Consider the following 27,433-nt stretch of genomic DNA (forward strand, 5'->3'; position numbering starts at 1 on the left):
TTATCACAAACAAGGTAACTCAATAAAAATCCACCAAACACAGACTTTAGAATGAGTCCAGTGATGCTGAGGCTGATTCAATATTCTCGCTGAGTCATTCAACATAATGATCACTCACACACACACACACACACACAGACACACACACACACACACACATCTCTGGTAAATGTCATGTAGAATCTAAAGTGCTGAAAAAACACGAGTCTGGGATTACAGTGGGAAACAGAACAGTGTGTTGGATTTAGACATTACACACACACACATTCATTATTAAGTGACGTGTGTCATGGTGGGAGAAATAAACGTGGATCATCTGATGCTGCACAGACTGTGTGTGTGTGTGTGTGTGATGACTCTTACCATGAACTCATGGTGGGGGGAGACCTCCCTCTGCTCCATGATCAGCCTCCTGCTGCTCTCAGTCATGGGGTCCTCACCCAGTCGAACCTGCCTGATTGAATAAACACAACACACATATTTTATTTACATTATTTGATCCAAAAAAAATACTTGAATATTATGCAATTAAATTATTCGTTACATTTATTCTTAATTCATTAACTTCAACATAGATATAGAATGTAGCTTACCACCTCTAAGTGTGGAGTGAAAGAATAATACCTTAATTCTGTCAAAAGACTTTGAGTTCCCAAAAAAGCACTAGATAAAATTGATGTATTATTATTATTAAAATTATAAATAAAACTAAATTTGGGATTTTAACCATTTCCATTTTCCAAGTTTGGCCGAAAATCTTCTAAATGTTCTTATTAGTAGATCTGTGTCTAACAAAACACATTATTATGATACACATTCATTTATAAATGTGATTACTTTACAGTTCTAGAGCCTGTGTTCCTCCATCTTGAAATCATGTGATTGATGATGTCACACGGCCCCACTGCCTGTAAACATCCCATTGTTTTCAATTGGAGTGAAACATTCAGCCTGATTTTTGGATCATTTAGTAACTTTTTAGATCATTTAGTAGATTTTTGCAGTCACAATAACAATTTGTGCTGCTATTGGTTGCTCTAAAAAAACCAGGAAAAGTTAAAGACGTCGATGTAAACCTCTTTTTTATACAGAATAAAGGATAAAAACAGAAGAAAGAAAAAAATCTGTGACCACAGGGGGCGACAGTTCCAACTCTGAGGTTTGGTAGTAGACAATGAAGCAGGGAAGAAGAGCTCTCCTAAGGGAACTTTGCTCTCCCGTAAACAGTGCGCTGACACGCTCTGGTGGCTGAAGTTAGCGAGTAAATCACAAAATGTTGAAGACACACAAACCCTGAGGGTAGAAGAACTTTAAGGTGGAAGTCCTGTGATTTAATAAAACTAATATGGTGTATGATAATGTGCTTTGTGAGACATAGATTGACTAATAAGTACATTTAGGAGATTTTAGGTCAGATTTGTAAAAACAGGATCTCTTTAAAATGTTGAACTCACGATCTGAGGTGGTTTTTTTGCTCCTCCTTCACGTTCTTCTGGACCTTTTTCAGGAAAAGCGCCGCCTTCGTCTCTCGTTTCATGACTGTACGAACATCAGCAGAGCAAAGAAACATTGACTATAGACACGAGAGTGTGTGTGTGTGTGTGTGTGTGTGTGTAATCCTTACCTTCCATCAGTGGTTCTGAGCTCACTTTTTGTTCATCTTTGATCAGCATCTTGGCCACACCTGCAGGCGTGCACGCGTCCACTGGCGGCTTCACTTCAGCAGGATTTCTCACCGTCTACGGCAGACATTGGAAACTTATATTTGTATTGTTTTGTAATTCTATAGGTTTGTGTACTACTGTGTGTTGTTTTGTATGATTTGTAAAGGTTTCGTGTATTTATTCTGTAATTTTGTTGTCATTTTGTGTATTTCTCTGTTATTTTTGTTAATTCTGGTAGTCAAGGGTTCAAAGTGTCAATATTGGCTAAAAGTGGCAGAAAAAATTAGAAACAAATAGTGTAAACTGGCAAATAATGGGCATGACAAACAACGAATGAGGTTAAATGGGCAAAAATAATCATGAAATATGGTGAAAAGAGGTTAAAAGTGATAATAATGGGTCAATATATGTTACATTAGGTGGTGGAAAGGGTTTATAAGTCCTGATAATGTCTTCAAAGAGGAAAAAATGCATCAGAAATGGGAGTACTGTAGCAAAAATGTAATAAAAGGAGCAAAAATTATGGCAAGAAAAAGTGATGAAAATATGTAAAGTTTGGTGTAGTTGTAGAAAAATGGTGAAAATAAACAAAAATTAGCTCAAATTGTTCATAAAAATATTACTACTCCAATCCTGGCTTTTTAGAGCAGTCATGGGCAACTGGTGGCTCAGGGGCCACATGTGGCCCTTGGTTTAATTTAGTGTGGCTGCAAAGTAAACACACGAAATGACTCAAAACCAAACAAAACAGCAAAAATACACAAAATGACTCCCAAAAATGACTACAAATATACACAAAATTATAAAAATATAACAAAAACACACAAGAGGATGAAAATACATATAAAGTGACATGAAAATACCTTCAGTCTGTGCTTCTCTCTGGTGACTCTGGGTTTGGCTTTAACACGAGGAGGAGGAACAGGAACAGCAGGGGGCGCTCTGCTGGGTCTGAGGGGAAACAAAAGGCTGTTAAACACTGCACAGATTATTGTTAAACACACCAAACAGAGAACGGAAACTTAAACGCACACAAAACCACAACAAATCACCACACAGAAACTGTTGAGTGCCCCCTAGAGGAATTACACAGGTACTGCAGTATTACAGTCATTATTTATAGAATTATGAGAGTTTAGTTTTGTCTAATATTGATGGAGCAGATTCCTTAGCTAAACTAAGTAGTGTCGGAGCGCTGCAGGAACAGGAAGTCCATCAGATCCAAGGTTTATTACTGGGACTGGTCTGACTGATACTGACACACGTAACATAATTTCCTGTTTATTGTTGCTCTGATGAGTCTGAATCAAGTGGAGAATCAGCGTGTTACACACACACACACACACACACACACACGTCTCACTCTCTACCTTTATTTGTTCCCACAGCGGGAAGTTCCAAACAGCGTTATATATACTAAACATGCAGCAGGAAGCTGCAGCAGCTCTTTTCATCAATCATTAACCCCTGGTAGAGATAAGAGTGATGGATAGCAGCTTCTTTCTCATGGGAAATACAATCACAGTGTCAGGGTTCCTCTTCTAATCTGATCACATGTTAATCCACTCCAACGTTAACCACTTCAATGTTTAATATGGAGTCATTTCTGCTTCCTTTGTGCATTCATTCCATTTCCCCACACACTGTGAGGAGATTTGTATCAAAAATATTGACTGATAATGTAATGTATCCACAATTTTCAAGTTTTTCAGGTTTTGCCTTTTTTTCCCGTTTTTTATATTTTCATGTTTTTTTTTTTTTTGATTTTTCACATGTTTTTTAGATTTTCACAAAAATGTTTTCAGATCTTGCCTTTTTTTCACGTGTTTTTTTATATTTTTCAATGTTTTTTATATTTTCACATGTTTGAAATCTGAAAAATGTGAAAATCTAAAAAAAAGTGATAATCTAAAAAATGAACGTGAAAATCTAAAAAAAACCGCATGTAAATAATAATAAAACACGAGAAAATCTAAAAAAAGAACACGTGAAAATTTAAAAAAAAAACATGAAAATCTTTGTATGTTTTTAGATTTTCATGTTCTTTAGATTTTCCTTTTTAAATATTTACATGTTTTTATCTGAAAAACATGAAAATCTAGAAAAAAGTGAAAATCTGAAAAATACATGTGAAAATCTAAAAATAATAAACACGTGAAAATCTGAAAAACACATGAAAAAAAACAAAAAACTTTTTTTAGATTTTCATGAGGTTTTTTTTTTAGATTTTTCACATATGTTTTTTAGATTTTTTCATGTTTTTTAGATTTTTTCATGTTTTTTAGATTTTCCCTTGTTTTCTTTAATTTTCACATATGTTTTTTTAAATTTTCACACGTTTTTTATATTTTTCAATGTTTTTTAGATTTTCACATGAATTTTTTTCACGTTTGAAATCTTTTTTATCTGAAAAACATGAAAATCTAAAAAAAAAAAGTGATAATCTGAAAAATGAATGTGAAAAAAAAAACCCCATGTAAATAACAATAAAACACGTGAAAATCTAAAAAAAAAAAAAAACAAGTGAAAATCTGAAAAACACATGAAAAAAACAAAAAAAACTTATTAGTCACTTGTGAAAAAGTGACTAATAAAATAATACATGTGAAAATTGTGAATATTTTTGAGACAAATCTCTCCCTCACGCTGTGTGTGTGTGTACATTAGTGAGTCCTGAGCTGTGATTGGTTAATGGAGCTACGTGTGTGTCTACCTGAGGGTGAGGTGAGGAACCGAGGAGCCAGTGATGGAGCAGAGGAACGGTTTTGTGTTGAACTGGGAGACGACCAGTTGGATGGTCAGCTGACACGTCTCATACTGGACAGGACTGAAGGTCACAGTGAGCTGAGTCTGTCCGTTGGCTGGAATCACACCTGGAAGGAGAAGAGGAAGTAGTTTGTTTATTTCAAATACAATTTAAAATAATTCAAGTTCATTTAAAACATTTTTTAGAACAAAATATAAAAATCAAAGCAATAGATACAATTGAATTAAATACAATTGAAAATAAAAAAAAAACACCAACATTAAAAAAGCTATAAATTACATCAATCAAATTACATTAAAATAAAAAACACAAACATTGAAACAATAAATACGTAAATAAAAAAGAAATTATTTAATAATGTAAAAAAGAAACACCAACGTTTAAAAATAAATACGTTTATTGAATGAAAATTTTTGAAAAAAAATGTTAAACTTTAATTAATTAATTACAAATTGTGATTTAAAAAATACCCACACCAACATTAACAAATGTTTCCCAAACTCACAAATTAAAATAGAAATTATTCTTTACGTATAAGCTTGGTTTAATTCCATCTTTTTTTTTTAAGTTGGATCGGGAATTCCTAACTTGTGAAACGTGGCACCATGCTTTTATTTTGAAACCTTAATCTATTACAGTCAGTGGTTGTCCAATACATTTAATGTCATTTGAACTAAAAAAAAAAGGTTTTATTTGTTACTGATTTCTCCTTTTCTCTAAATAAAAGGTGTCACTGTGTTAAAAGAGTTCAAGCACAGACAGAACGAATGTAGGCGTGTCACCTGAGAGCGGACGGATGGAGAACGCCTCGTGTTGCTCAACCACGTAAACCTGGAACTGGAAATCAATAGGACAGCTGCATCTGAGTGGGAGAACGTGTTGAACGCTGCAGACAGGAAGTACAGTGTTGAGTGGATACAAAGAGACAGGAAGGAGCTGACACACACACACACACACACACACACACACACACACACACACACCTATGGCCAATGGGCACAGCTGAGAGGTCCACGTGAGAGGGGATACACAGGTCATCAATGACGGGGTAACCATGAAGTGGAATTAACAGGTTCTCCTCTCCCTGAGAAACGACGGAGGACAAAGAAACGTGAAAAACTTCCTCCTTATTATGAAAAACGTTTGAGCCAAAATGTGATCCCAGTGATATGAAGCATTATTAAACTAGTTACTAGTACTACTAGTGATGAGGTAAGGAAAACTCATTATATTCATGGAGATGGATTTGGTCTGGTCACATGATCAACATCCCTGTCAGAATTTAGATTATTGAACAATCTGAGCATTATAACAGGAAACAATAACAAGTATTGTTTGTTTTTATTGTCATTTAGTACATTTTCTAGTTATTTTAGTGCATTTTTATTATTGTTGTTAGGTGTGTTTCACTGTCATTTTCTGTATTCACGTTTATTTCTGTGTTTTTGGAGTAAGTTTGTATTCATTTTTGGTTATTTTTCTGTATTGTTGTTGTTTTTGTGTTTCCTCTGTAATTTTGTGTGTTTTTGTTCTCATTTTGTCCATTTACAGTCATTTTGTATTAATTTTTAGTTGTAGTTCTGTATATTTTCCTGTATTTTGTTTGTTCTTGTGTTTCCTCTGTAATTGTGTGTGTTTATGTTGTCATTTTGTATATTTTCTTGCAATTTTAGTGTGTTTTTTTTATTGTTGTTTAGTGTATTCCACTGTCATTTTATGTATTTATGTTTATTTATGTGTTTCGGGAGTAATTTTGTTTTAGCTTTTGGTTATTTTCCTGTATTTTTGTGTTTCCTCTGTAATTTTGTGTGTTTTTGTTGTCATTTTCTTGCCATTTTAGTGCATTTTATTGTTCTTTTGTGTGTTTTTTTAACATAATTTTCTGTGTTTGTGTTTATTTGTGTGTTTTTGCATATTTCTGCTCTCAGCTCTCTGATTGGTTGGAATTCTTATGAAAGCCAATAGCAAACCTGAATTTCCTTTACCCACCCCCTTCATTAGCATATGATGCTAACTAGAGACACCTTTTGCTACACTAGTAAACCATAATTGAGCTTAATAATGGTTGATATCACTGATCCATATCTTTGCTGTAAGTGAGCGCCAACAGTTCATGAAACAGACTCAACACGTGGGAAATCAAAGACGTGCTCACCCTGCAGTGAACCCGAACACAGTCGTAGAAATAACGCCACTCATCGGGACGAAAGGCGACCTTCAGTGTGTAGGCGAGGCCGGGGATGAGTCGATACTTCAGAGGGGGAAAAACATGGTTGAGTCATCCAAACGAGTGCAGCGGGAGTGTTATTATTATTATTATTATTATTATTATTATATTCAGGTCAACAGTTTCCTTTCAGGGGAAAAAAGACAAGAAACTGACCTTTTTGGTGTACGTTGTTTGGAAGTGCTTGGTTTGGGTGGGAATGATGTGAATATTGATCACTTCTGAGGAGATGTTGATCAGTTTCTGATGGAAGGAGAAGAAACAAGTTTATTTTTCTATTAAACAACACAAAAACAGCTTCCTTTGAACTTCCAGGGTTTCCAGACATAGGCAACTTCTGGGACGGGGGCCACATGGGGCCCTCGGTTTAATTTTGTGTGGCCCCTAAAGTTAATGAGCAAAAATTACTCCAGAAACACACAAACTGACTCGAATGACTGAAAAATATAGAAAACAACTACAAAAATGACAATAAAACTATATTGAATGATAGAAAACTATATGCACAACGACAACAAAAATGTGCAAAATGACTCCAAAAACACACAAAACAACAACAATACATTAAACTCAAAAAAAATATTCAAAAATGACAGAAAAGCACATAAAACATGCTCAAAACAACAAAATACACACATATATCTATAGAGAATGACAGAAAACTACAACAACAATACATTCAATGACAAAAAATGAGAGAAAAACATACAAAACAACAACAAAGACACTACAACCCTTTGTTATTTTCTGTATTATTGCTCAGATTGCTGTTCATTCTAAACGATGACATAGATATTAATAATTTGTCCCCCAAATCTAAAAAAAAAAATGCAATTTTTGTGTCCCCCGCTGTGATGAAAGTTGCTGATCTCTTTGTGAGATGATGTTAGCGTTAATGTGTTTGACGTGGTCATGAATATATATACGTGGTTAGAGTGGACAACCTTCAATGAGCTTTGTTAATGAAAACCAGGGAAAATAAATGATGCTGGTGCGTCACTGACGGGCTGCTTCACCTTCTCTCTGATCCCATCCTTTTGTCTGAGCACCAACACGACCACTACACCATTTACATGCTCAAATGAGCTGCCACACAGCATGTGAATCTAATCAAAGTGATGTTACAGTGCAGGTTGACATCTGTTTATCTCACCAGCAGCTTAAAATACTCCTTCCCAAGCTCAAAGCCACTGAAATGAAGCTCTGGAGGCTCTGCTTGGATCTCATTGTTGCTTTTCAGTTTGTCGTAGAATTCTACAAAAAAATAAAAAAAGGAAAACAAACACAATTAAACTTAAACTTTGTGAGCATTTAAAACTAACATTTTGAACAGGAAGCATAATAATAATAACAACAAAGGTGTTGTTAGATATGCACAAAACAACAAACAATGAGAGAAAAACATACAGCAACAACAGAAACACACAAAACAACAACAATACATTAAACGACAGGAAAAATATAAAAAAAATTAGAGAAGAGCACACAAAACAACAAAAAATGAGAGAACAGCAAACGAAACTAAAAAAATATGCACAAAACAACAAAAAAAAATGACAGAGAAGCAAAACAAAACAACAACAAAATGAGAGAAAAATTACAGAAATATACAAAAAAAGGAAAACAAAACAAACAAAAATGACACACCAAACAACAAAACTATGCAAAACAACACCAACAACACATTAAATACCAATAAAAAATATATAAAAATGACAGAAAAGCACACAAACCCACAAAGAAAAGAAAATAAACTTAGAATTAAAACTTTGTAACTACTGCAGAAACGTTGTGTGCAATCAGAACTAATATTTTAAACATAAGAAGCCTAATAATAATAATAATATAATAAAAACAAAGGCGCCGTTAACCACTGTCCCATAAATCAGTTTATCTAAACGCATGAAGGAGCAAAAGTCACAGTGAGATTAAAGTGTCAGACACAAAGTTAACTCCTACTTGACTGAAGCAGAGGGTTGGGGATGCTGGTTCCACTCCTGCTCTCTTCCACTAGCTGGCTCAGGGGCAAAGGCGTGCCCCTCCTCGGGGTCTCAGACAGGGAAACCTGCATCTAAGGACAACAATGTAAGTTTATTATTTTAATACTATATGTACAAAAATTTATCTAATGTCCTTCACCTACCACAGATTTATTCATATGGACATTTACTGTTACCATGTGCAACATTAATTACACATTTTTCATGTGTCAAATATTACCTGGACTTTACGCACGTTTATTATTTTATTACCACCTACAAAATGACATGCTCTCGTGTGCAAAATGATCAAATAACCTTCACCGACCACATACTTAATATTATTGGATAATTATTGTAATCATGTACATTATTATTTATTCATTTTTCATGTCAAATATTCACAGGTTTGTCGTATATTGTTAAATATGGCTTTTATTCTCAGTTTTTGCTGCTGTAATGAGTGAATTGTGATTATGAATAATAACAAGTAAACGAACCTACTTCCGGTGTATAAAATAATTAGCATTAGCAAGAAACCAAGCGCAACGACAGCTTTATTTTTGATACATTATATAACGTAAAACGATTAAAAACAAATGTAAAATACTTACTATAGTCCAAAACAAGCACAAATGTCCCGCTGTTTACTCAAAAGTGAGAACTTTTAAGTGCTTTTGTGGCTGACGTGCAAACAATCGCGTTGTCATAGTAACGCGCGTGGATGGGCGGGCTCAGTGTAGATGACTCTTATTGGTGGACCTCGCGTTCCATTAGTAGACGTCAGCCAATCAGAGCCAACCCTAATGCGAGCTCTTTTAGATTTCAAAATAAAATGTCGCGATACGCAGTTGTGTGATTTTCTGCACTTGTAGCAATTTTAAGCAACAAAACACACCAGAAATACACAGAAGGCGACGGGAAATGTACAATATGAAGTGTGTACGTGTGTTTAAATTTAGGTAAATATCCAGAGTGTGTGCGGTGTCGTCTTGTTCTGAAAGTGAGAAAATGAAGATGATACTTTTTTTTTTTTTTTATTGAGGCTGGTTTGATAATAGATAATAGATATTCCACAGATGATTATTTACATTGAGCTCGTATATCCTGGACTGCAGGATGCTTCACTTCCACAGACCTGGAGGACCATCACTGAACATGCTGCACGTGGTTGGACTGATCGGACTGTGCTTTATACCTGTGGTGAGGAAATAAATCATGTTTTTAATTATTATTAAAAAGTTACAATTTAAACGTGCTCAGTTGTTTATTTATATATTTGAAGGCAAAGACATTTCACCATTGTCATCCTCACGTAAAGTTCATGGAAGATGAGGAGAAGTGCATGAAGGACGTCATCCTAAAGTCACACAAAGCCAAAGGTGAGTCACTAAAATATCATTTACACCAGAAAAGTTCCTCTACGCTCAAAAATCCCATCTCTGATGTTTTAATAACCTGTCCTTTAGTGACATCTAGTGGTTGATTGTAATATTGCACCCTAAAGTTGGACTATTTTATTGTAAATGCACAGAAACCAACGTGAGTGTGCACTGCAGAGGGATGTGGGATGAGCTCAACTGTTGGCCTCCATCTGTTGTGGGTGAAACGGTGTCCCAGCCGTGTCCAGACCTGTTTGATTCAGACGGTAAACAAAAACAAACTAGTGGAAAACATGGTGAAATGGGATTTTAAAAACCACAGAAACTGGTTCAAAGTTGCACATTAGAGTGGATAAAAAAACAGGCAGAAAAAGTTTGAATTGTGACGATAGGAATAGTTTATACTGGCAAATAATGGGCGTGACACATGGTGAATGTGGTAAAATTGACCAAAACAGGCATGAAAAATGGGTCAACATATGTGACATTAGGTGGAAAAGTCATAAAAGTGGAAAATCTGTGCAGAAAAGGCATTAAAATGTGATGTAGAAGTGTCAGAAATGGGAGTAATGGAGCAAAAATGCATTAAATCAAAAACATGACAAGACAAAGTGATGAAAATAAGTTAAAACATGGTGAGTTTCCCTGGAGGCTCTGCTTGGATCTCATTGTTGCTTTTCAGTTTGTCGTAGAATTCTACAAAAAAATAAAAATGAAAACAAACACAAGCATAAACTAAACTAATATTTTGAACAGGAAGCATAATAATAACAAAAGTGTTGTTTGATATGCACAAAACAACAAACAATGAGAGGAAAACATACAGCAACAGCAGAAACACAAAACAATACATTAAATGACAAGAAAAAATGGACAAAAATGACCTAAAAGCACACATATATGCAAAAAGGAAAACAAAACAAAAGTTTGAATTGTAATGATAGGAATAATTAGTTTATACTGGCAAATAATGGGCATGACAAATGGTAAATGTGATTAAATTGACAAAAACGAGTATGAAAAATGGGTCAATATATGTGACATTAGGTGGAAAAGTGGTTCATAAGTGATGAAAATGTCATAAAAGTGGAAAAAATGTGCAGAAAAAACACTAAAATGTGATGTAGAAGTGTCAGAAATGTAGCAATAATATATTAAAAGGAGCAAAAATATGGCAAGAAAAAGTGATAAAATAGGTTAAAATATGGAAAGTTTGGTGTAGTTGCAGAAAATGGGTAAAAAATAAGCAAAAATGGGCTGAAATTGTTCCATTTGGAACCAATGAAAAAAATAGGGTCACATGGTTTGGATTTTTCCTCCCTTAATAAATAAAATAAGCTGCATTTTAAATGTACTTGGATTGTCTTTGTATTATATTAAAATTGGTTCTGATGATCTAAACATTTAAATGTGATAATTTATCACACTTAAATGTTTGATGCTGATTATTTTGCATATTTATCACTGATAAATATATAAAATAATCAGCATTTGAAGCTGATTTCTTCAAGTAGGATTCAATATCTGCTTTAATGTCTGCTTTTTTGTTAAAATATGGATTTTTAAAACCTGAAAATGAAGGTGTGGTGCATAGAAACTGCAGTGTCAGCGGTTGGACGGAGCTGCTCGTCCCTCACGAAGACGCCTGTGGCTCCGCCTTCAACGACACGCTCCACTTTCTGGGAGAGGTGACACTTTTCACCCACTTTTCAACACTTCTGTGTCTCGTCTCTTTAACATCTGCGTTCGCTCCAGTCCTCAGACTCACATCTGTACTTCTCCTACGTGAGGGCCATGTACACAGCTGGACACACGCTGTCCCTGGTCGGCCTCGTCCTCGCCATCACCGTATTCTCTCTGTTCAGGTGAGAACGTGACCAGTGTTTCCTCGTGTTTCTGTGGATGCTGATGATGAGGGCACTTGTGTCCAGGAAGCTGCGCTGCACCAGGACCTCCATCCACATGCAGCTCTTCCTCTCCTTCATCCTCAGAGGTGTCTCCATCATGGTCAGAGACGCTCTGCTGTTCGCAGACGAAGCGCTGTACCACTGCGACGCCTTTCCTGTACGATTTCACCACTTTGTAACGGCCTGAGTGTGAGACTGAGAAAAGGTTCACGTATGAGCTGAAAGTCAAAAGAGAGCTAAACATTTTAAAGGTTGAATAAACACGTGAAAATCTAAAAACACACGTGAAAATCTGAAAAAATACGTGAAAATCTGAAGAAATACGTGAAAATCTGAAGAAACACATGGAAATCTAAAAAAACATGAAAATCTAAAAAAAAAAAAACACGTAAAAAAATAATACATGAAAATCGAAACAAATGTAAAAATCTAAAAAAAAATACGTGAAAATCTGAAAAAATACGTGAAAATCTAAAAATAAATGTGAAAAATCTGAAGAAATGCATGTAAATCTAAAAAAACATGAAAATCTAAACAAAACACATGAAAATCTAAAAAAAAAAACCACGTAAAAAAATAACACATGAAAATCGAAACAAATGTAAAAATCTAAAAATAGATACGTGAAAATCTGAAAAAAACATTGAAATCTAAAAAAAAAAACCATGTGGAAATCTAAAGAAAAAAAAAATTGAAAATCTAAAAATAACACGTAAAAATAACAAATGAAAATCTAAACAAACATGAAAATCTAAAAATAAATGTGAAAATCTAAAAAAACACATGGTAATCTAAAAAAAAACCATGTGGAAATCTAAAGAAAAAAATGTGAATATATAAAAAAAAAAAAAACACGTGATAATCTTTAAAAAAAAAAAAAACCTTAAAAATCTAAAAAAAAAAAGTGAAAATCTAAAGTGTGGAATGTGGTGTATGAATATTTTAAAAATGTATTTTTAAAGTTAGGATGAGATGAATAAAGTCATATTAGTTACCATGTCCTACAGGCGGCCTGTAAAGTGGTGCTGACGTTCTCCAACTACTCCATCCTGGTGAACTACAGCTGGCTGCTGGTGGAGGGCCACTTCCTGTCCACGCTGGTGCGTTGCTCCTCCTTCTCCCTGAGGAAACACTTCACCTGGTACCTGGTCCTGAGCTGGGGTAGGAACAGGTCCCATAGCATCATCATCTGCTGCTGGCTGTAAATCTAACACCTTGACTCCTCCTCCAGGTCTACCACTAGTGGTGGTCTCCTCCTGGGGTTGTGCTAAGTTCCTTTATGAAGATGAAGGGTACGTGAACCTCCTCCACTGCTGCTCAAACATCCCACGCTGACAGTTTGACGTGTTTTTTCTGAAGCTGTTGGGAGACGCGACGTCAGGAGTGGATTTGGTGGATCCTTCGAGCTCCGGTTCTTCTCACCATCGCCGTAAGTTACGAGAACCAGAAGAGACGAGTTGTCCTGCAGTGACTGAACGTTTGAACCTTTCTCAGATCAATCTCATCTTCTTCCTGATCATCATGAAGATCCTGGTGAGCAAACTCAGACTTCCAGACGCTCAAAGGAACGAGTTCTGCCAGTACAAGTGAGTGAAGCAGCTCCCAGTGCCTATGGAGAAATTATTATCAAATATATACACAATTTTCAGGTTTTTTTATGCAGATTTTTCACATGCGGAATTTGTGTTGATGTAGTCTGAGAAACCCGTGAAAATCTAAAAAAACCAGAATAAAATCTGAAAAAAACATGTTAAAATCTTAAAAAAAAAATAATAATACATGTGAAAATCTAAAAAAAACCATTTGAAAATCTAAAAAAACGTGAAAATCTAAAAAAAAAAATTATGTTAAAATCTAAAAAAAAAAAAGCCATTTGAAAATTAAAAAGAAAAATCATGTTAAAATCCAACAAATGTTACAATTTTAAAATCATGTGAAAATCTAAAAAAAGTGATAATCTGAAAAGCACATTAAAATCTGAAAAAACATGTTAAAATCTAAAAAGCATTAAAATTTTAAAATCATCTGAAAATCTAAAAAAAAAAAAAAAAAAAAAAAATGAAAATACATGTGAAAATCTAAAAAAACATGAAAATTGTGAATATTAGTGATATTTTTTTAGACGTGTGTCTGAGGTGATGTTTGTAGATATGTGAGGTATAGATCTGTGCTTGTCTGTGATCAGGAGGCTGATCAGATCTACATTCTCTCTGGTGGCGCTGCTTGGTCTACATTACATCATCTTTGTGTTCGTTCCCGTCAACGCGAGCAGCTCCGTGTTCCAGATGTGGACGTTAGCGGAGCTAGCGTTGTCCTCCACACAGGTGAACGTCTTCTCCTCTCATAGACAAACTACACATAGAGCTGGCACTGACGTTTCCTCTCTTTACATCCATCAGGGCTTCGTGGTCGCGACTCTTTACTGTTTCCTGAACGCAGAGGTCAGTAAAAATATGTCCTTTTCATATTTGTAATTGTAGATATCTATAATTTCAAGTCCACATTTCCATAGTGTAATTTTGACAAGTTGCAGTTCTAATTATTGAGATCTACAATTTTTTTTTAACATTTCATACATGATAAATTGAATTGTAGATATAGGAAAATGAATTGAATTCTGACTAATATGAGATTGTAACGAGTAGGAATGTAATTTCAGATATCTGAAATGTAATTGTAACTTGTGAAAATGTAATTCTTATTAGTAACAACTTTATTTCAGATATCTAGAACTCCTTCTAGAACTAGTCACAATTCACTTAGTTTAAATAACACCCTGTGAAATAAATAAAATTTTATAACATGTAGAAATTAAACTGTAGATATCTATAATTGTTATTCTTACACGTGATAAAGGAAGTATTTATGTTTTCACTAGTGAAAATGTAATTCCATGTGTGAATATACCTGTAACATATCAAAATTAATCTCCAGAACATCTACAATGAACTTTTTGACATTAAAATATAATTCCTACTGGTGAAAACTAAAATTGCATCTGAATAAATATTAAAACAGCTTGCCAAAATAAGAGTCTCAGACACAGCTTTTCCGTCTCAGGTGCAGAATGAGCTGCTGAGGAGGTGGAGGAGGTGGAGACTGTCTAGGCTCCGCCCCTCTCCACAGCAGCAGCTCCGCGGCTCCATCAGCCACAGCGCGTCTCCTCACACACAGGTGTCCCTGCTGGCCTGCACACCTGGCAACCCGAGCACACCTGGCAACCCTGCACAGAGATGAGCAAAGACGGAAAAAGTGTTTTTTTTTTTTTTTAACCTGAAAATTAAAACATTTTAAATTATTTACATTTTTAAATAAATACAAATAAAAACACAATTACCCCCAAAACAACAGGACCGGCCGACGACTTTACCACAGTTTGGAAATCATTGTAGTTTATCCCATCACTCTATGTGGCAGAACATGTGTTAAACTCAAGGTCTGGGGGCCAAATCCAGCCATTTGGAGCATGAAATTTGGCCCAAAATGACAGAAAACATGAATCATTGTGTAAAAACACACAATAATTATATCTCAGCAATTCCAAACACACAAATTCAATGAATATCCACAGTTTTTCCACATTTAATCACATAATTGCAGTCATTTGCACTGTTTAAAAAGATATATATTTTTCTGTTCAAATTTATTCAAATTATTCCACAGATTTTTTTCCCCCAATTGAATAAAAATTGGTCACAAACTCATGGAAATGTAAAGATCAGATATTGTTTGTAACTTCCATTAATGTACAAATATTTATAGGGCAGAATAATGTTGAAATTGCATGTTTTCCCGCCTAAAATTACCAAAGTGGTCCGTGTTTTGCCGCTAAAATAAAATACCCTGTAAGTAGAAGGTAAACATTTTTTTAATTGTGACTGAGGACGTTTGACCAGCAGAGGTCGCTGTAGGCCACACTGTGATCTTAATGGTTCTAACTAAACATTCAGCTCCTCAGATTCCATATTTGTCCTTCAGCTTCTCCACCAGCTCCACGTACGCAGCCTCTGCTTCTTCTCTGAGCATCCCTGAGGAAGAGGATTAACGTTAAAAATAAAACAGACAGAAAAAGTGGTCAAAACAGGTTCAAAGTGTCAATATTGGAACATTTTTTTAAACTGACAAATAATGGGCATGACAAATGGTTAAAGTGGTTAAATTGGCAAAAAATAATCATGAAATATGGTGAAAAGAGGTTTAAAGTGATAATGAGTCAATATATGGGACATTAGGTGGAAAAGTGGTGGAAATGGTTTATAAGTGCTGAAAAATGTGTTGAAAGTGGAAAAAATGTGCAGAAAAGTCATTGAAATGTGATGTAGAAGTGTCAGAAATGAAAGAAATGTGTGATATTTGAGTGTTTTTATGTATTTTTATCCTTTTGTATATATATTTTTGGTTTATTGGTGGTTTTGTGTCTTTTTTTAAGGCATTTTGTTTATTTCTGTTGTCATTTTGTCTGTTTTTCAGATATTCTTAATAGTTTTTTGTGGGTTTTTCTGTAATTTGATATAATCTTTTGGAGTCATTTTGTTTATTTTTACATAATTTGGTAATTTAGGCATTTTGTGTATTTTCATTGTTTTTTTTTGTATGTTTGGTAGTCATTTTGTGTATTGTTGTATAATTCTGTAAGTTTGTGTACTTTTGTTACCATTTTGCATATTTTTACTGATATTTTTGTGGTCGTTTTGTGTATTTTTGCAAAGGTTTTGTGTATTTTTCTGTCATTTTCTTAGGCATTTTGTGTACTTGGTTAATTCTGGTATTCAAGAGTTCAAAGTGTCAATAATGGCTTAAAAATTGCAGAAAAAAGTTGAAAAATCATGGCCATGACAAATGGTGAATGTGGTTAAATTGGACAAAATAATCAGTAAATCTGGTGAAAAGAGGTTAAAAGTGACAATAATGGGTCAATATATGTGACATTAGGTGTAAAAGTGGTAGAAATGGTTTATAAGTGATGCACATGTCTGGAAAGTGGAAAAAATGTAGCAAAAATACATTAAAATGTGATGTAGAAGTGTCAGAAATGGGAGAAATGTAGCAAAAATACATTAAAAGGAGCAAAAATTTGGCAAGAAAAAGTGATGAAAATAGCTTAAAATATGATGAGTTTGGTGTAGTTGCAGAAAAATGGTAAAAATAAGCAGAAATGAGCTGAAAATATTCTTAGTTTTAGAAAAGCCTCCCAGTGTCTCGTAGGTTTAGTGTAAAGATGCTCCTCCCACCTTTCCTGGAGTTCCATTCGTCCCATTTGGCTCGTCCTGTGAAGTCCAGCAGCCCTGGACGTTCTGGGAACGTTTGAACAGCTTTAGTAGGAGGTCATTACACACCGTTACCATGGTAACCGTGGTAACGGTGTGGAATAGACAACATGAACGTTTGGTCACAATCATCACACACTGAACTACAAATGTTCTAATACCTAATGTTCCTTCATTGTCTTTTAATAAAAAACATCAAAACGTTGTTCTGGGGTTTCCATGGATACGGGTGATGGTAACGGAGTGGAAAGGAAAAGGAAAGACTAGCATTTTTCTGCTTTTTTAAGCATCACACTTGAAACTTTAATGAAACCAGTGGTTCCCGACCAGAGCATGTGTGGAACTCATGGATAGTGTGGTTATGGTGAGATAAAACCATAAAAAACATGGAAAGCAGTGACACTTTTTATGTCCGGGAGGAAGAGGAAGATACGTGTGTGCAGACTGACAGGAGAGAAAGTTGGAGGAACGCCAAAATACAGTAAGAAATCTATTCAACTCTGACAGATAAATAAATAACAATAGTTTTGCCATCAAAAGCCTGGTCTGTGTTTTTTTGTTTTATATAAGGAAAAAATGTTCAGACGTTAGAGTTGTCAATAAAACAAAAGAATAGCTTTAAAGTCACTGACACTGACTGAATGAGTTAAGGATCCGTGGGAATGTCGATAATGTGTGTAAGCACTAGATCAATCACTGTGATGGGCTGGTCAGACCTCAATCCTCTACACTCACCTATGTTCACGTCCCCCGCCGTCGTCTGCTTGTATAAACCGTAGAGATGTCCCAGCTCTGCAGTGTTGGGTTTCTTTTTCAGGATCTTCACCTCCTCCACGGCTTTCTCAAACACGTCCTGGAAGAAGATGAAGAAGGAGAAGAAGAAGAGTTAACCTTCTTTTCATAATAAAACACACATGGTCACTGTGTAAAGATCAAAAATTCAAACTCACACTCATGTCTGTGTGTGTGTGTGTGTGTGTGCAGTGAAACGTGTTCACACCCTCCAACCGCTGAGCTCTCCTTCACACCGACAGGTTGAACTGGTTCTGCTTTAACTGGGACTTCAAGTGGGAGGTCGATCGTCTGCACTGGTTTTTAGAGAAAAGGAACTCCTGCACAGAATTCCTGCTGATAAGATGAGTTCCAACTGTTCCCAAAGTGGCCACAGAATGTCAGTGTGCACACACACACACACACGTCCAACACAAAGAGACAGAATATAGAGATATATTTTATTTATCAATACAGCATCAAAACATCTTTGGAAACATTTCTAATACCTTATTCTTCATCTTGTGTCTTTTATTTTGGCGAGCACAAACCTGTAAATCACTCGATTGGCACTCAGTGTCTACTTTAGGCTCCGCCTCTTGAACACAGGCACAATAACGGTGATTTTGGAGTGTAAGATAATGAAATACTGTATTTGTGGCTAAATCAATGAAACGTTCACAAAGGATGGTCTGGACAAAAAAATAAAAGCTCAAAAACATGGTAAACAACACAGTCTGATCATGTGTTTCTATCAGTGATTGTAACTAGCTGATCAAATACAGGGACAGATTTGTCTCAAAAATATTCACAAATGTATCCACAATTTTCATGTTTTTCAGATTTTGATGTTTTTTAAAAATATGTTTTCACGTGATTTTTTACATTTTCACATGTATTCTTTTTCTTTTTTCACATTTTTTAAAAATATTTTTAATAGATTTTCCCATGTGTTTTATATATTTTTCCCTGTTTTTTTGATTTTCACAATTTTTTTTGTTTGATTTTCACATGTTTTTTTTAGATTTTGTATCCAAAATTTTCACGTTTTTCAGATTTTGACGTCTTTTTTAAATACATTTTCACATTGTTTTTTAAATACAAATATTTTCACGATTATTTACATTTTTACAAGTATTTTTTTAATTTTCACATGGTTTTTAAAAAATACTTTCACGTTTTTTTTAAAAAAATTTTCACGCGTTTATTTTTTTAGATTTTCATGTGTTTTTTATTTTGTATCCATAACTTTCATGTTTTACAGATTTTGATGTCTTTTTTAAATATTTTTTGTTTTTTTTTTTTTATTTTCACAATTTTTTTTTTATATATTTCCTGTTTTTTCCAAGTGTTTTTTTTTTTAGATTTCCCCATGTGTTTTTAATTTTCACAATTTTTTTTTTAGATTTTCATGTGTTTTTTTTAGATTTTGTATCCACATCTTTTTAAAATATATTTTGATGTGGTTTTTCAAAAAGATATTTTGACGTGTTTATTTTAGATTTTTTTTGTGTTTTTTCTTCTTCACATGTTTTTCATATTTTTTTTTTCACGTGTTTTTCAGAAACATAATTGACACAGGTGATTAACATCTGAAAATTGTGGATATATTGGTGCATATTTTTGAAACACATTTCTTCTCATATTCTAATGACCTGAGCACATTCCCATCCATCGCTAGTGCATTAATAAAGAACATCTCCAGCCTTCAATGGTGGTTTCTCACACGTTACTGACGTCCTCCATCTTGTTGTTGGTCTCCTGCGGCATCACAAACCGTATCTGGCGTCCTTTCTCCCAGCCGCGACGGATGCGTCGCAGCTGCAGTGCGACGCAGGGCAGGAGGAGCACGGCGCGGCCCAGCAGCACCACCAACGGAGGGATGAGAACCAGCACGAAGGTGGGAGGCAGGAAGAAGCGGTACTGGCGTGAGTCGAAGGCGCGGTTCCAGCCGTAGAGGAGGGTGTGGACGGTGGCGGCGGTCAGGGCGCAGTGACCCACGGACGACTGCGGGGGGAACACAGCGACATGTCACACCTGGGCTGGAACCCAATTAGAGCCACCCCATAGGGTGCACCATCACCCAGAGTGCACCGCTACCCAGAGTGCACTGCAACACAGGCTTATAACCACATAAATAATGACGTTTCATCCCTCACCTTGCTTTTAAAACGACGACAGAAAGAAATAAAAAAGCAGATTTAAGCAGAACACATTCACACACCTTCCCACTGTCGTCATCTTTACCTTTACTGGATATTAAACGTCCTGAAATCATAAGAAAAATGCTAAAAAGGGTGAAAGAGTTCCACTTTCTCACTGCATTTTGGATAAAACTCCAACTTATTCACATTTCTGCAGTGACAGTGCTGACCCAGACCAGAAGCAGAGGAGAGCACATACAGTAATATAGTATATTACTACTACTGTATATTCAATCATTTTTGCACTGGTTGCCTGTTAAACCAGGGCCGTCAGACTTTTTTAGTTCACGGGCCAAAAACGGAGCAGTTCAGATTTTAAAATGAATAATTTCATTATTATTGTGTTCTAGTTTAAACCGTAACATATAAATAAATGATCAAATATGTAAAGCACTGATAATAAGTGACAGATTTCAGTCCCTACACGATCTACATTTTCAATTTTTTTGATTTTGTGGCCAATTTTTATGTAATTTGGAGACATTTTGGGGAATAATTGGAAGAAAATTGCAGGAGTTTGAAAAAAAAACTTTTTAAAATCTAATTTGAAATTAAAAATGACATCCATCATGTGATATAAGCCTTGCAAATATTGTAAAATTTTACTGAATGTGTGTATTATTTTGGTATTCATGGTTTCTCTGACTTTTTGCTGCGGGCTCAATTGGATGTTCTAAAGGGCCGGATTTGGCCCCCGGACCATGAGTTTGACACATGTGCAGTACACGGCCTCGCCCCTGTCCACTGATCAAAGACAGTTTTAGTTTATGAATATGAATATGATATATTATCATAAAAAAAATATAATATATAATAATATATCATATTTTATATTTTTATAATATAAAACCTATTTATTCAGTCTGGCTTTGATGTAGTGCTCATCATTTTTAGGCTTATAATTTTACAATTTTATTTTTTTAAATTATTTTATTATCGTTGTTTTGAATTTTTGCTTTTTTTGTTGCTAATTTTAACGTTTTCTATTTTATAAATTCTTCTTTTTATCGCTGACTCTTTGCTTATTTGTTATTATATTAAATTACTGCTGTGTGCATTAGTCTCTAAACCTTTTTTAAATCACTTTAGTAAAATCCTGTAAAACACTTTGGACTATGATTACATTTGCATGGAAAATTATGGATAAATACAGTTCTATTTTTATTCTACAATCATGGAAAATCACATGCATTCCCTTCACAATGTGAGCTGATGTTCACGTGGATTTATTTCAGTCACTGGTGGAGAGGAAACTCATAAAATCCCTCATGAAGTCAGATGTCTGGCTAATATATATATATATATATATATATATATACAATAAATCCCCTTCACAATAAAAGCATGAGCTCCTTCATTAGTCAGGAGGTTAAAAAGAAGCAGCTGCAGAGGAGGAAGTGCACGGCTGAGCCACGTGCACGTACCTGTATGAAGCTGAACTCCCTCCAGTTGACGGAGGCGGAGACTGACGGCAGGGAGGTGACGGCCAGCAGAGAGAGGAGACCCAGGGCCATGATGCCCACAGACACGTAGAGCTCCATCCTCCACACGGCCTCGTCATCCCACAATGGCTCCACCCCCGCCTGCACCTGCACGCACACACAAAACACACAATTCACTTTCTGAAACAGAAAAATAAATCTTCTTTTACAAGAAAAATAAAAAGAATGTCTAGCAAGTGTCAAATAATGTCCATAATCTCGCTCAAAATCAAAAAAAAATGAAAGAAATTGCACAAAAAGACAGAAAATACAACAAAATGACCAAATAAATTACTTAAAAACACAAGAATGTATGAAAAAAGATTAACTTCAATTAAAAAAAAAAATCACCTATATCAAAAAAAAAAAAAAAAATGTTAATAAAAAATTCACTTCAATCAAAAGAACATTTGAAATTAAATTTTCATTTTTAAAAAAAATAAAAAATAACTTTAAAGTAAAGTTTGATTGAAGTGATTTAAAAAAAAAAAAAAATTTATTAAATAATAAACACACAAATCGACCTCCATAAAATTAAGGCATATTTGTGTCTTTATTATTCAATCAAAAAAAAAAAAAGAACCTTTTCAATTGAAAAAAAACAAAAAACAACAACTTTACTTCAATCTAAAAATATCTTCAATCAAAGAAAAAAATTGTTTGAGATGCAAAAAATTGCATTTGAAAACTTTTTTTTCTTTGATATTATATCATATTTTCTGTATTTGGCCCAAATCATAAGTAGAACATTTGTGTCTTAATTATTCAATCATTCATTTTTAAAGAAAACACATTTTGAAGCTTTTTTTGTTGTTGATTGAATCATTTTGACACAAACTAAACAGATTTTCTATTTTAAAATAGAAATATATCAGCGATGAGGAACATTTCAGAATCTAAAGCACATAAATGTACTAAATCAGATGAAAACGTTGGCTCCTCCCACCTGTTTGTAGGCCTCATTGATCACTTTGAATCTGGCAGACTTCCTCATAGGCAGACTGAGGCTGTAGATGGCGTGGAGAGCAGCACACAGGAAGCTGCACAGACCCAGCTGTTTCCTCTGGAGGAGCCAGCGGTCCAACCATCCAGGGAAGCGCTGGTACTTGGTGCCTCTCCTCAGCTGGATGAAGGCGGCCCCCACCCCGGGCAGGTAGACCAGGGCCAGGAGGACCAGGGCCACGCAGGGGAGGGTGACGTTGACCGTGTCCACAGGCATACGGTAGAAGTTACTCTTGTTCTCTGTGATGAGGGGGTGCAGGATGTCTCTGGTGAAGTTGTACAGGTAGAAGAAGATGAAGAGGCCCAGCAGGAGGACAACGGGGATGCGCCACGACGGGAACAGGAGGAGGGGGAGGTTCTCCAGCTCCTGGGAGGAGGAGAGGAGGCCCATGTCCAGGGGGGTGAACCCCATCCTGTGACTGATCTGCATCACCCAGCTCTTAGCGTGGAGGTGGTCACTGCACAGAAACACCTGGAACACAACCAGTGAAACACACTTTAATACATTCATCTAGGCTGTGGTGGTGGTGGTCTTCACCTGCCGGTTCCCGTCCCTGGCTCCGGTCTGGAGGGTCCAGGCTGACACCGTGTTGAAGCCTTTGACCACGGCGCACTCCGGGAAGAAGTCTGCCAGCTGCTGGGCGTTGGAGCGCCCTCCTCTGCTGATGTGAGAGGCGTTACTTACGTCCACCAGAGGTTTACCAGAGAGCGCCACCTTCAGCTCAGCCAGGGTGGAGTAGTGCTCTGGGAACAGGGCCATGAACACCAGGTCAGCCTGGTTAGCTGCTTCTATCTGAGACGTCACCTACAGGAACACACACACCTTTACGTCAACCTGAAGTGTTTTTATCAGCTAGAATCTACAGTAAATAAATATTGTGGTAGATAAGATTAGGATTAAGATTGAGATTGAGCAGGTTTCTGTAGATTAAAAAAAAAAAAGAAGAATTGCATGAAAAAATTAACCGATAAAAAAATGTATCTTCAATCACAAAACATACAATTAATATTCACTTAAATATTTTTTTTTTACTTTGATAAAAAAAATTAAAAAAAAAAAATTCACTTCCGTACCAAAAAAAAATGCTATTTAATTAAAAATTACTTCAATCAAAAAAGAAAAATCACTTCTATCAAAAAAAATTATAATAAAATAATTTCATTCAATCAAAAAACATTTTTTAACTTCAATTAAAAACAAATTTCAATCAAAATTATATATATTTGAGGTCTAAAAAATTGTGTAAAAAGTCTTCTTGGTGTTACAATAACTGGAAATCAGACATCAAACACATCCACTCCCAAAATATTAATAAGTATTGCATTATTAAGTTATTTTGGGGTTTATTTAGTCTTTACAGTGTGAGTGAATCATTGTGTGTATCAGAATAAATAATAAATAGATGTTCAGTCTGTAATACGCAGACATGGAGCAGTGAGGAGGAGCAGGTGATATTCTGCAGCAGAATTTAATCAAAATGTATCTATTTTTCTGCTCAAGAAAAACATCAGGAAGTGACTTTAGTTCCTGGACTGGTTAAAGCCACATTTCCCACAGCTCCCACTCTGTCATTAAGAGCTTTAGCTCCACAGTTATTATGTGAAACGTCTCAGAAACACAAACAAACATCTATTATGTCAATAATAAACGTCACCTCGGCTTCTTCTGGGAACAGAGCCGCAAAGCGTTGTGGGTTCCGACTCCCGACCACCACCTGGTACCCCGAGGCCACCAGACGCATGGCCAGGGAGCGCGAGAAGTCCCCGGTGCCCAGGATACCTATGATAGGGTCACTGTGGTCAGACGCTGAGGCCTCCAGGTGATGATGATGATGATGGAGACCTCCTCCTGGGCCACGCCCTCGGATCAAAGGCTGGGCCATCTCATCAGGCATGATGATGATGATGAAGCCTGTAGAGTCACGTGATTAACACATTAATGAAGATATTAACAAACATCTGACACAGACATCCAATAATAAGCACCAGGAAACACTAAGAAAAATACAAATATTTACTTTAAAACTAGTCAAAGTATAACCTGCGCTTTCTAACTACAAGCCGAAGTTAACAATAGACAGCATGGACTTCAATTGTACAGCGTGTAATAATCAAAACTACATAAATACTGATATAAAAGCAATAAACCCTTAAATTGGCTAAAATTCCTTCACAGTTTTGCGCCAAAACAAACGGAGAAGTTGCCCTTGACTCAAATCGCACAAACTTTCCTTTAAATGTGTCGCAGCGAAATAAAAACGGACAAAAACACGTATTTGATGTAAAATAACCATTAATGTGTGTTATTTGATCCCCTGTGAGTGAAAAGAAAGAGTTATTCTGTACTTACAAACAGCTTTAAAATGTGCCTGCTGCGCTGCTCAGTCTCTTCCTGATAAGATGACGCAGCGCGGGAGGCCACGCCCTCCCCACGTGTGTGTGTTTGTGCGCGTGTTCGGCAGAGATTAAAAAAAAAAAAAAAGTGCTTTTATTCTAAAACTAACAGAAAAAAGATAAACCAACTGAAAAATAACAGTAGAAAACATTATGAGGAATAAAATACATATAATTAAACTTACAGCTCTTTAACAATTTTTATTAATTAAAAACGTTTGAAAGATTTTATACCTTAAAATTAAAGGTAAATTACTTCAAAACACACAAAAATTCAACAAAACATGAGAGAAAATACACAAACATAATTTTAAAAAACACACTAAATCACAAAAATTATTCCAAAATCCCAAAACGACAACAGAAATGTAGAAAAAAAAATTGAACAAAAGAAAAGAAAAAATACACAAAATGACTACAAAACACACATAATGGCAGACAAATACACACAAGGACAACCAAAATGACTCAAAAAACACACAAAAAGGAAAGAAAACTATGCAAAAGGAAAACAAAAACCCACAATATGACAGAAAAGACACAAAAAAAACCAGATGTACACAAAATGTCTCCAAATACACAAAAAAAGACTGTAAAAAACAGAGAATGAAAAAATGACAAAAAGGATATTAAAAATGCTAAAACATTATCACAAAACACACAAAATGACAGAGAAAGTACACAAATATGAGAGATGAATGTACAAAAAGACAATAAAAACACACAGAAATGATTAAAAAAAAAAAAACACAAAATGACTGGAACTAGAACTCACTGCTCGCTCTCTCACAATGATGAGCAGAGATTTTACAGAAAAAGGAGAAAATGTAAGAGTTGTAATACTGTCAGCCATGTTTGTAATGATTCACGCTAAAAGATGAATGTGTGTGTGTGTGTGTGGTACAGCTGCATGTGCTGAGCGAGTTCTGGGATCAGGGAGGAGAAGAGTGTGAAAAAGATGTCTGCCCGCGGGTCACACACTGTCAACATGACTTCATCATGTCTGTCTTTGCCACTTGCAAAAGGTTGAAACCCTGGAGCTCCTGGAACGGGGAGGCATCACTCCTACTGTGTGTAACACACACACACACACACACACACACACACACACACACACACACACACACACACACACACACACACACACGCACACACACACACACACACACACACACACACACACACACACACAGAAAGTCTTTAGAATACGACTCATTTCTTCATCAGATGTTGCTTTTGTACGTTTGGATCATTTTCACGTGTTTTTCTGATTTTTCACATGCCTAATTTGTGTCAATGACGTTTCTGAAAAACATGTGAAAATCTAAAAAAAACACACATGAAAATGTTAAAAAATACGTTAAAAAAACACAAAAATAAAAAGCATACATGAAAATCTAACACAACGCGTGAAAATCTAAAATGTGAAAATCTTTTTTAAAAAAAAGATGAAAATCTTAAAAAACATGTAAAAAAAACCACATGAAAATCTAAAACCACACGTGAAAATCTAAAAAAACACGTTAAAATGTCAAAAAAAAAAATCTAAAACATGAAAATCTTTTAAAAATACGTGAAAATGTTTTAAAAATACGTGAAAATATTAAGAAACAAGTAAAAAAACACGTAAAAATCTAAAAAAAAACACGTTAAAATGTAAAAAAACATGTGAAAATCTGAAAAATACATGTGAAAATCTAAGACAACACGTGAAAATCTAAAAAAAAAACACGTGTTAAGATGTAAAAAAAAACACGTGAAAATTAAAAAAAAAGTGAAAATTTAAAAAATGTGAAAATCTTTAAAAAACTTGAAAATCTTTTTTTTTTTTTTTAAAAAAAAAAAACATCTGAAAATCTAAAAAGAAAACATGAAAATTAAAAAAAAAAACGTGAAAATCTATCCATCCATCCATCCATTTTCTTACCCGCTTATTCCCGTTTGACAGGGTCGCGGGGGTCTGCCGGTGCCAATCTCCGGCTCTCATAGGGCGCTTGGCGGGGGTACACCCTGGACAGGGCGCCAGTCCATCACAGGGCAACACAGACACAGACAACCATTCACTCTCTCATTCACTCCTATGGGCAATTTAGAGACTCCAATCAACCTTACAGTCATGTTTTTGGATTGTGGGAGGAAGCCGGAGTACCCGGAGGAAACCCACGCAGCACGGGGAGAACATGCAAACTCCACACAGAAAGGACCCAAGTGTCCACCCCAGGGCTTGAACCCAGGACCTTCTTGCTGTGAGGCAGACGTGCTAACCACTAAGCCACCGTGCGCCCCGTGAAAATCTAAAAAATGGAAAAATCTTTGAAAAAAACACATGAAAATCTTTAAAAAACACATGTAGAAATCTAAAAAATGAAAATCTGTAAAACATATGTG

At 35.4% G+C, this 27,433-nt stretch overlaps 5 protein-coding genes and 1 long non-coding RNA gene across 13 annotated transcripts in view; 2 read left to right on the forward strand and 4 right to left on the reverse strand.

Moving 5' to 3' along the window:
* cfap221 (cilia and flagella associated protein 221) overlaps positions 1-11,727 on the reverse strand; it is a 59,777-nt gene extending 48,050 nt beyond the window's left edge. For 2 of the 5 annotated variants that reach the window (XM_028462938.1, XM_028462914.1), the window contains exons 1-14: positions 11,589-11,727; positions 9,938-10,715; positions 9,729-9,835; positions 8,618-8,729; positions 7,812-7,912; positions 6,815-6,901; positions 6,587-6,682; positions 5,415-5,515; positions 5,214-5,317; positions 4,378-4,537; positions 2,528-2,615; positions 1,625-1,739; positions 1,455-1,539; positions 364-454 (exon numbers count right to left, since the gene is read on the reverse strand). In XM_028462938.1, coding sequence (XP_028318739.1) covers positions 364-454; positions 1,455-1,539; positions 1,625-1,739; positions 2,528-2,615; positions 4,378-4,537; positions 5,214-5,317; positions 5,415-5,515; positions 6,587-6,682; positions 6,815-6,901; positions 7,812-7,912; positions 8,618-8,729 — 1,140 coding nt within the window. In that variant the 5' untranslated portion in view covers positions 9,729-9,835; positions 9,938-10,715; positions 11,589-11,727. Of the gene's footprint in view, positions 1-363; positions 455-1,454; positions 1,540-1,624; positions 1,740-2,527; positions 2,616-4,377; positions 4,538-5,213; positions 5,318-5,414; positions 5,516-6,586; positions 6,683-6,814; positions 6,902-7,811; positions 7,913-8,617; positions 8,730-9,251; positions 9,368-9,728; positions 9,836-9,937; positions 10,716-11,588 lie in introns of those variants that run through there. The other 3 variants (XM_028462921.1, XM_028462927.1, XM_028462932.1) reach the window with 3 other exon arrangements.
* The window catches only part of mrps9 (mitochondrial ribosomal protein S9), a 465,929-nt gene that overhangs the window by 182,558 nt on the left and 255,938 nt on the right, over positions 1-27,433 (forward strand). The window lies entirely within an intron of this gene.
* sctr (secretin receptor) lies at positions 8,611-15,470 on the forward strand. Of its 4 annotated transcripts, none has more exons than XM_028463115.1 (14): positions 8,611-8,743; positions 9,756-9,840; positions 9,923-10,019; positions 10,172-10,285; positions 11,601-11,707; positions 11,775-11,884; positions 11,951-12,083; positions 12,934-13,087; positions 13,158-13,218; positions 13,286-13,355; positions 13,421-13,512; positions 14,112-14,250; positions 14,326-14,367; positions 14,987-15,470. In XM_028463115.1, coding segments are annotated over exons 1-14 (1,383 nt in total). In that variant the 5' UTR covers positions 8,611-8,741; the 3' UTR covers positions 15,164-15,470. The 4 variants fall into 4 exon arrangements, with proteins under 4 accessions (XP_028318916.1, XP_028318932.1, XP_028318926.1 ...); XM_028463131.1 differs by having other exon boundaries at positions 8,672-8,743; positions 9,717-9,840; XM_028463125.1 differs by lacking the exon at positions 8,611-8,743 and adding an exon at positions 9,432-9,599 and having other exon boundaries at positions 9,717-9,840.
* On the reverse strand, positions 15,777-18,873 carry LOC114473568 (acyl-CoA-binding protein-like). The gene is made up of 4 exons (XM_028463287.1): positions 18,144-18,873; positions 17,929-18,046; positions 17,158-17,220; positions 15,777-15,954 (listed from the first exon to the last, which is right to left on the reverse strand). Exons 1-4 carry the CDS (start codon positions 18,147-18,149, stop codon positions 15,881-15,883), a joined length of 261 nt encoding a protein of 86 aa, XP_028319088.1. The 5' UTR covers positions 18,150-18,873; the 3' UTR covers positions 15,777-15,880.
* LOC114473454 (metalloreductase STEAP3-like) lies at positions 19,330-25,106 on the reverse strand. Its single transcript, XM_028463095.1, has 6 exons — positions 25,002-25,106; positions 24,307-24,563; positions 23,190-23,456; positions 22,596-23,123; positions 21,593-21,757; positions 19,330-19,971 (listed from the first exon to the last, which is right to left on the reverse strand). Exons 2-6 carry the CDS (start codon positions 24,544-24,546, stop codon positions 19,687-19,689), a joined length of 1,485 nt encoding a protein of 494 aa, XP_028318896.1. The 5' UTR covers positions 24,547-24,563; positions 25,002-25,106; the 3' UTR covers positions 19,330-19,686.
* LOC114473577 (uncharacterized) overlaps positions 25,757-27,433 on the reverse strand; it is a 119,466-nt gene continuing 117,789 nt past the window's right edge. Inside the window, exon 6 of the long non-coding RNA XR_003675265.1 lies at positions 25,757-26,113. This is a non-coding gene — a long non-coding RNA (uncharacterized LOC114473577). The remainder of the gene's footprint in view (positions 26,114-27,433) is intronic.

Source organism: Gouania willdenowi, chromosome 2 (assembly GCF_900634775.1).
Source record: "Gouania willdenowi chromosome 2, fGouWil2.1, whole genome shotgun sequence".
NCBI lineage: Eukaryota > Metazoa > Chordata > Actinopteri > Blenniiformes > Gobiesocidae > Gouania > Gouania willdenowi.

Coding starts and splice junctions, on each gene's coding strand:
- LOC114473454 (XM_028463095.1), bottom strand. CDS start 24,546: ATGCCTGATGAGATGGCCCAGCCTTTGATCCGAGGGCGTGGCCCAGGA. Junction 21,758..22,595: donor TCAATGAGGCCTACAAACAG/GTGGGAGGAGCC, acceptor GTGTGCGTGCAG/GTGCAGGCGGGGGTGGAGCC. Junction 19,972..21,592: donor GGGAGTTCAGCTTCATACAG/GTACGTGCACGT, acceptor TTCCCCCCGCAG/TCGTCCGTGGGTCACTGCGC.
- LOC114473568 (XM_028463287.1), bottom strand. Junction 17,221..17,928: donor GGCGGGGGACGTGAACATAG/GTGAGTGTAGAG, acceptor AAACGTTCCCAG/AACGTCCAGGGCTGCTGGAC. Junction 15,955..17,157: donor CGAATGGAACTCCAGGAAAG/GTGGGAGGAGCA, acceptor CCTCTTCCTCAG/GGATGCTCAGAGAAGAAGCA.
- sctr (XM_028463107.1), top strand. CDS start 9,562: ATGTACAATATGAAGTGTGTACGTGTGTTTAAATTTAG. Junction 9,841..9,922: donor GACTGTGCTTTATACCTGTG/GTGAGGAAATAA, acceptor ATATATTTGAAG/GCAAAGACATTTCACCATTG. Junction 10,286..11,600: donor AGACCTGTTTGATTCAGACG/GTAAACAAAAAC, acceptor CTGAAAATGAAG/GTGTGGTGCATAGAAACTGC.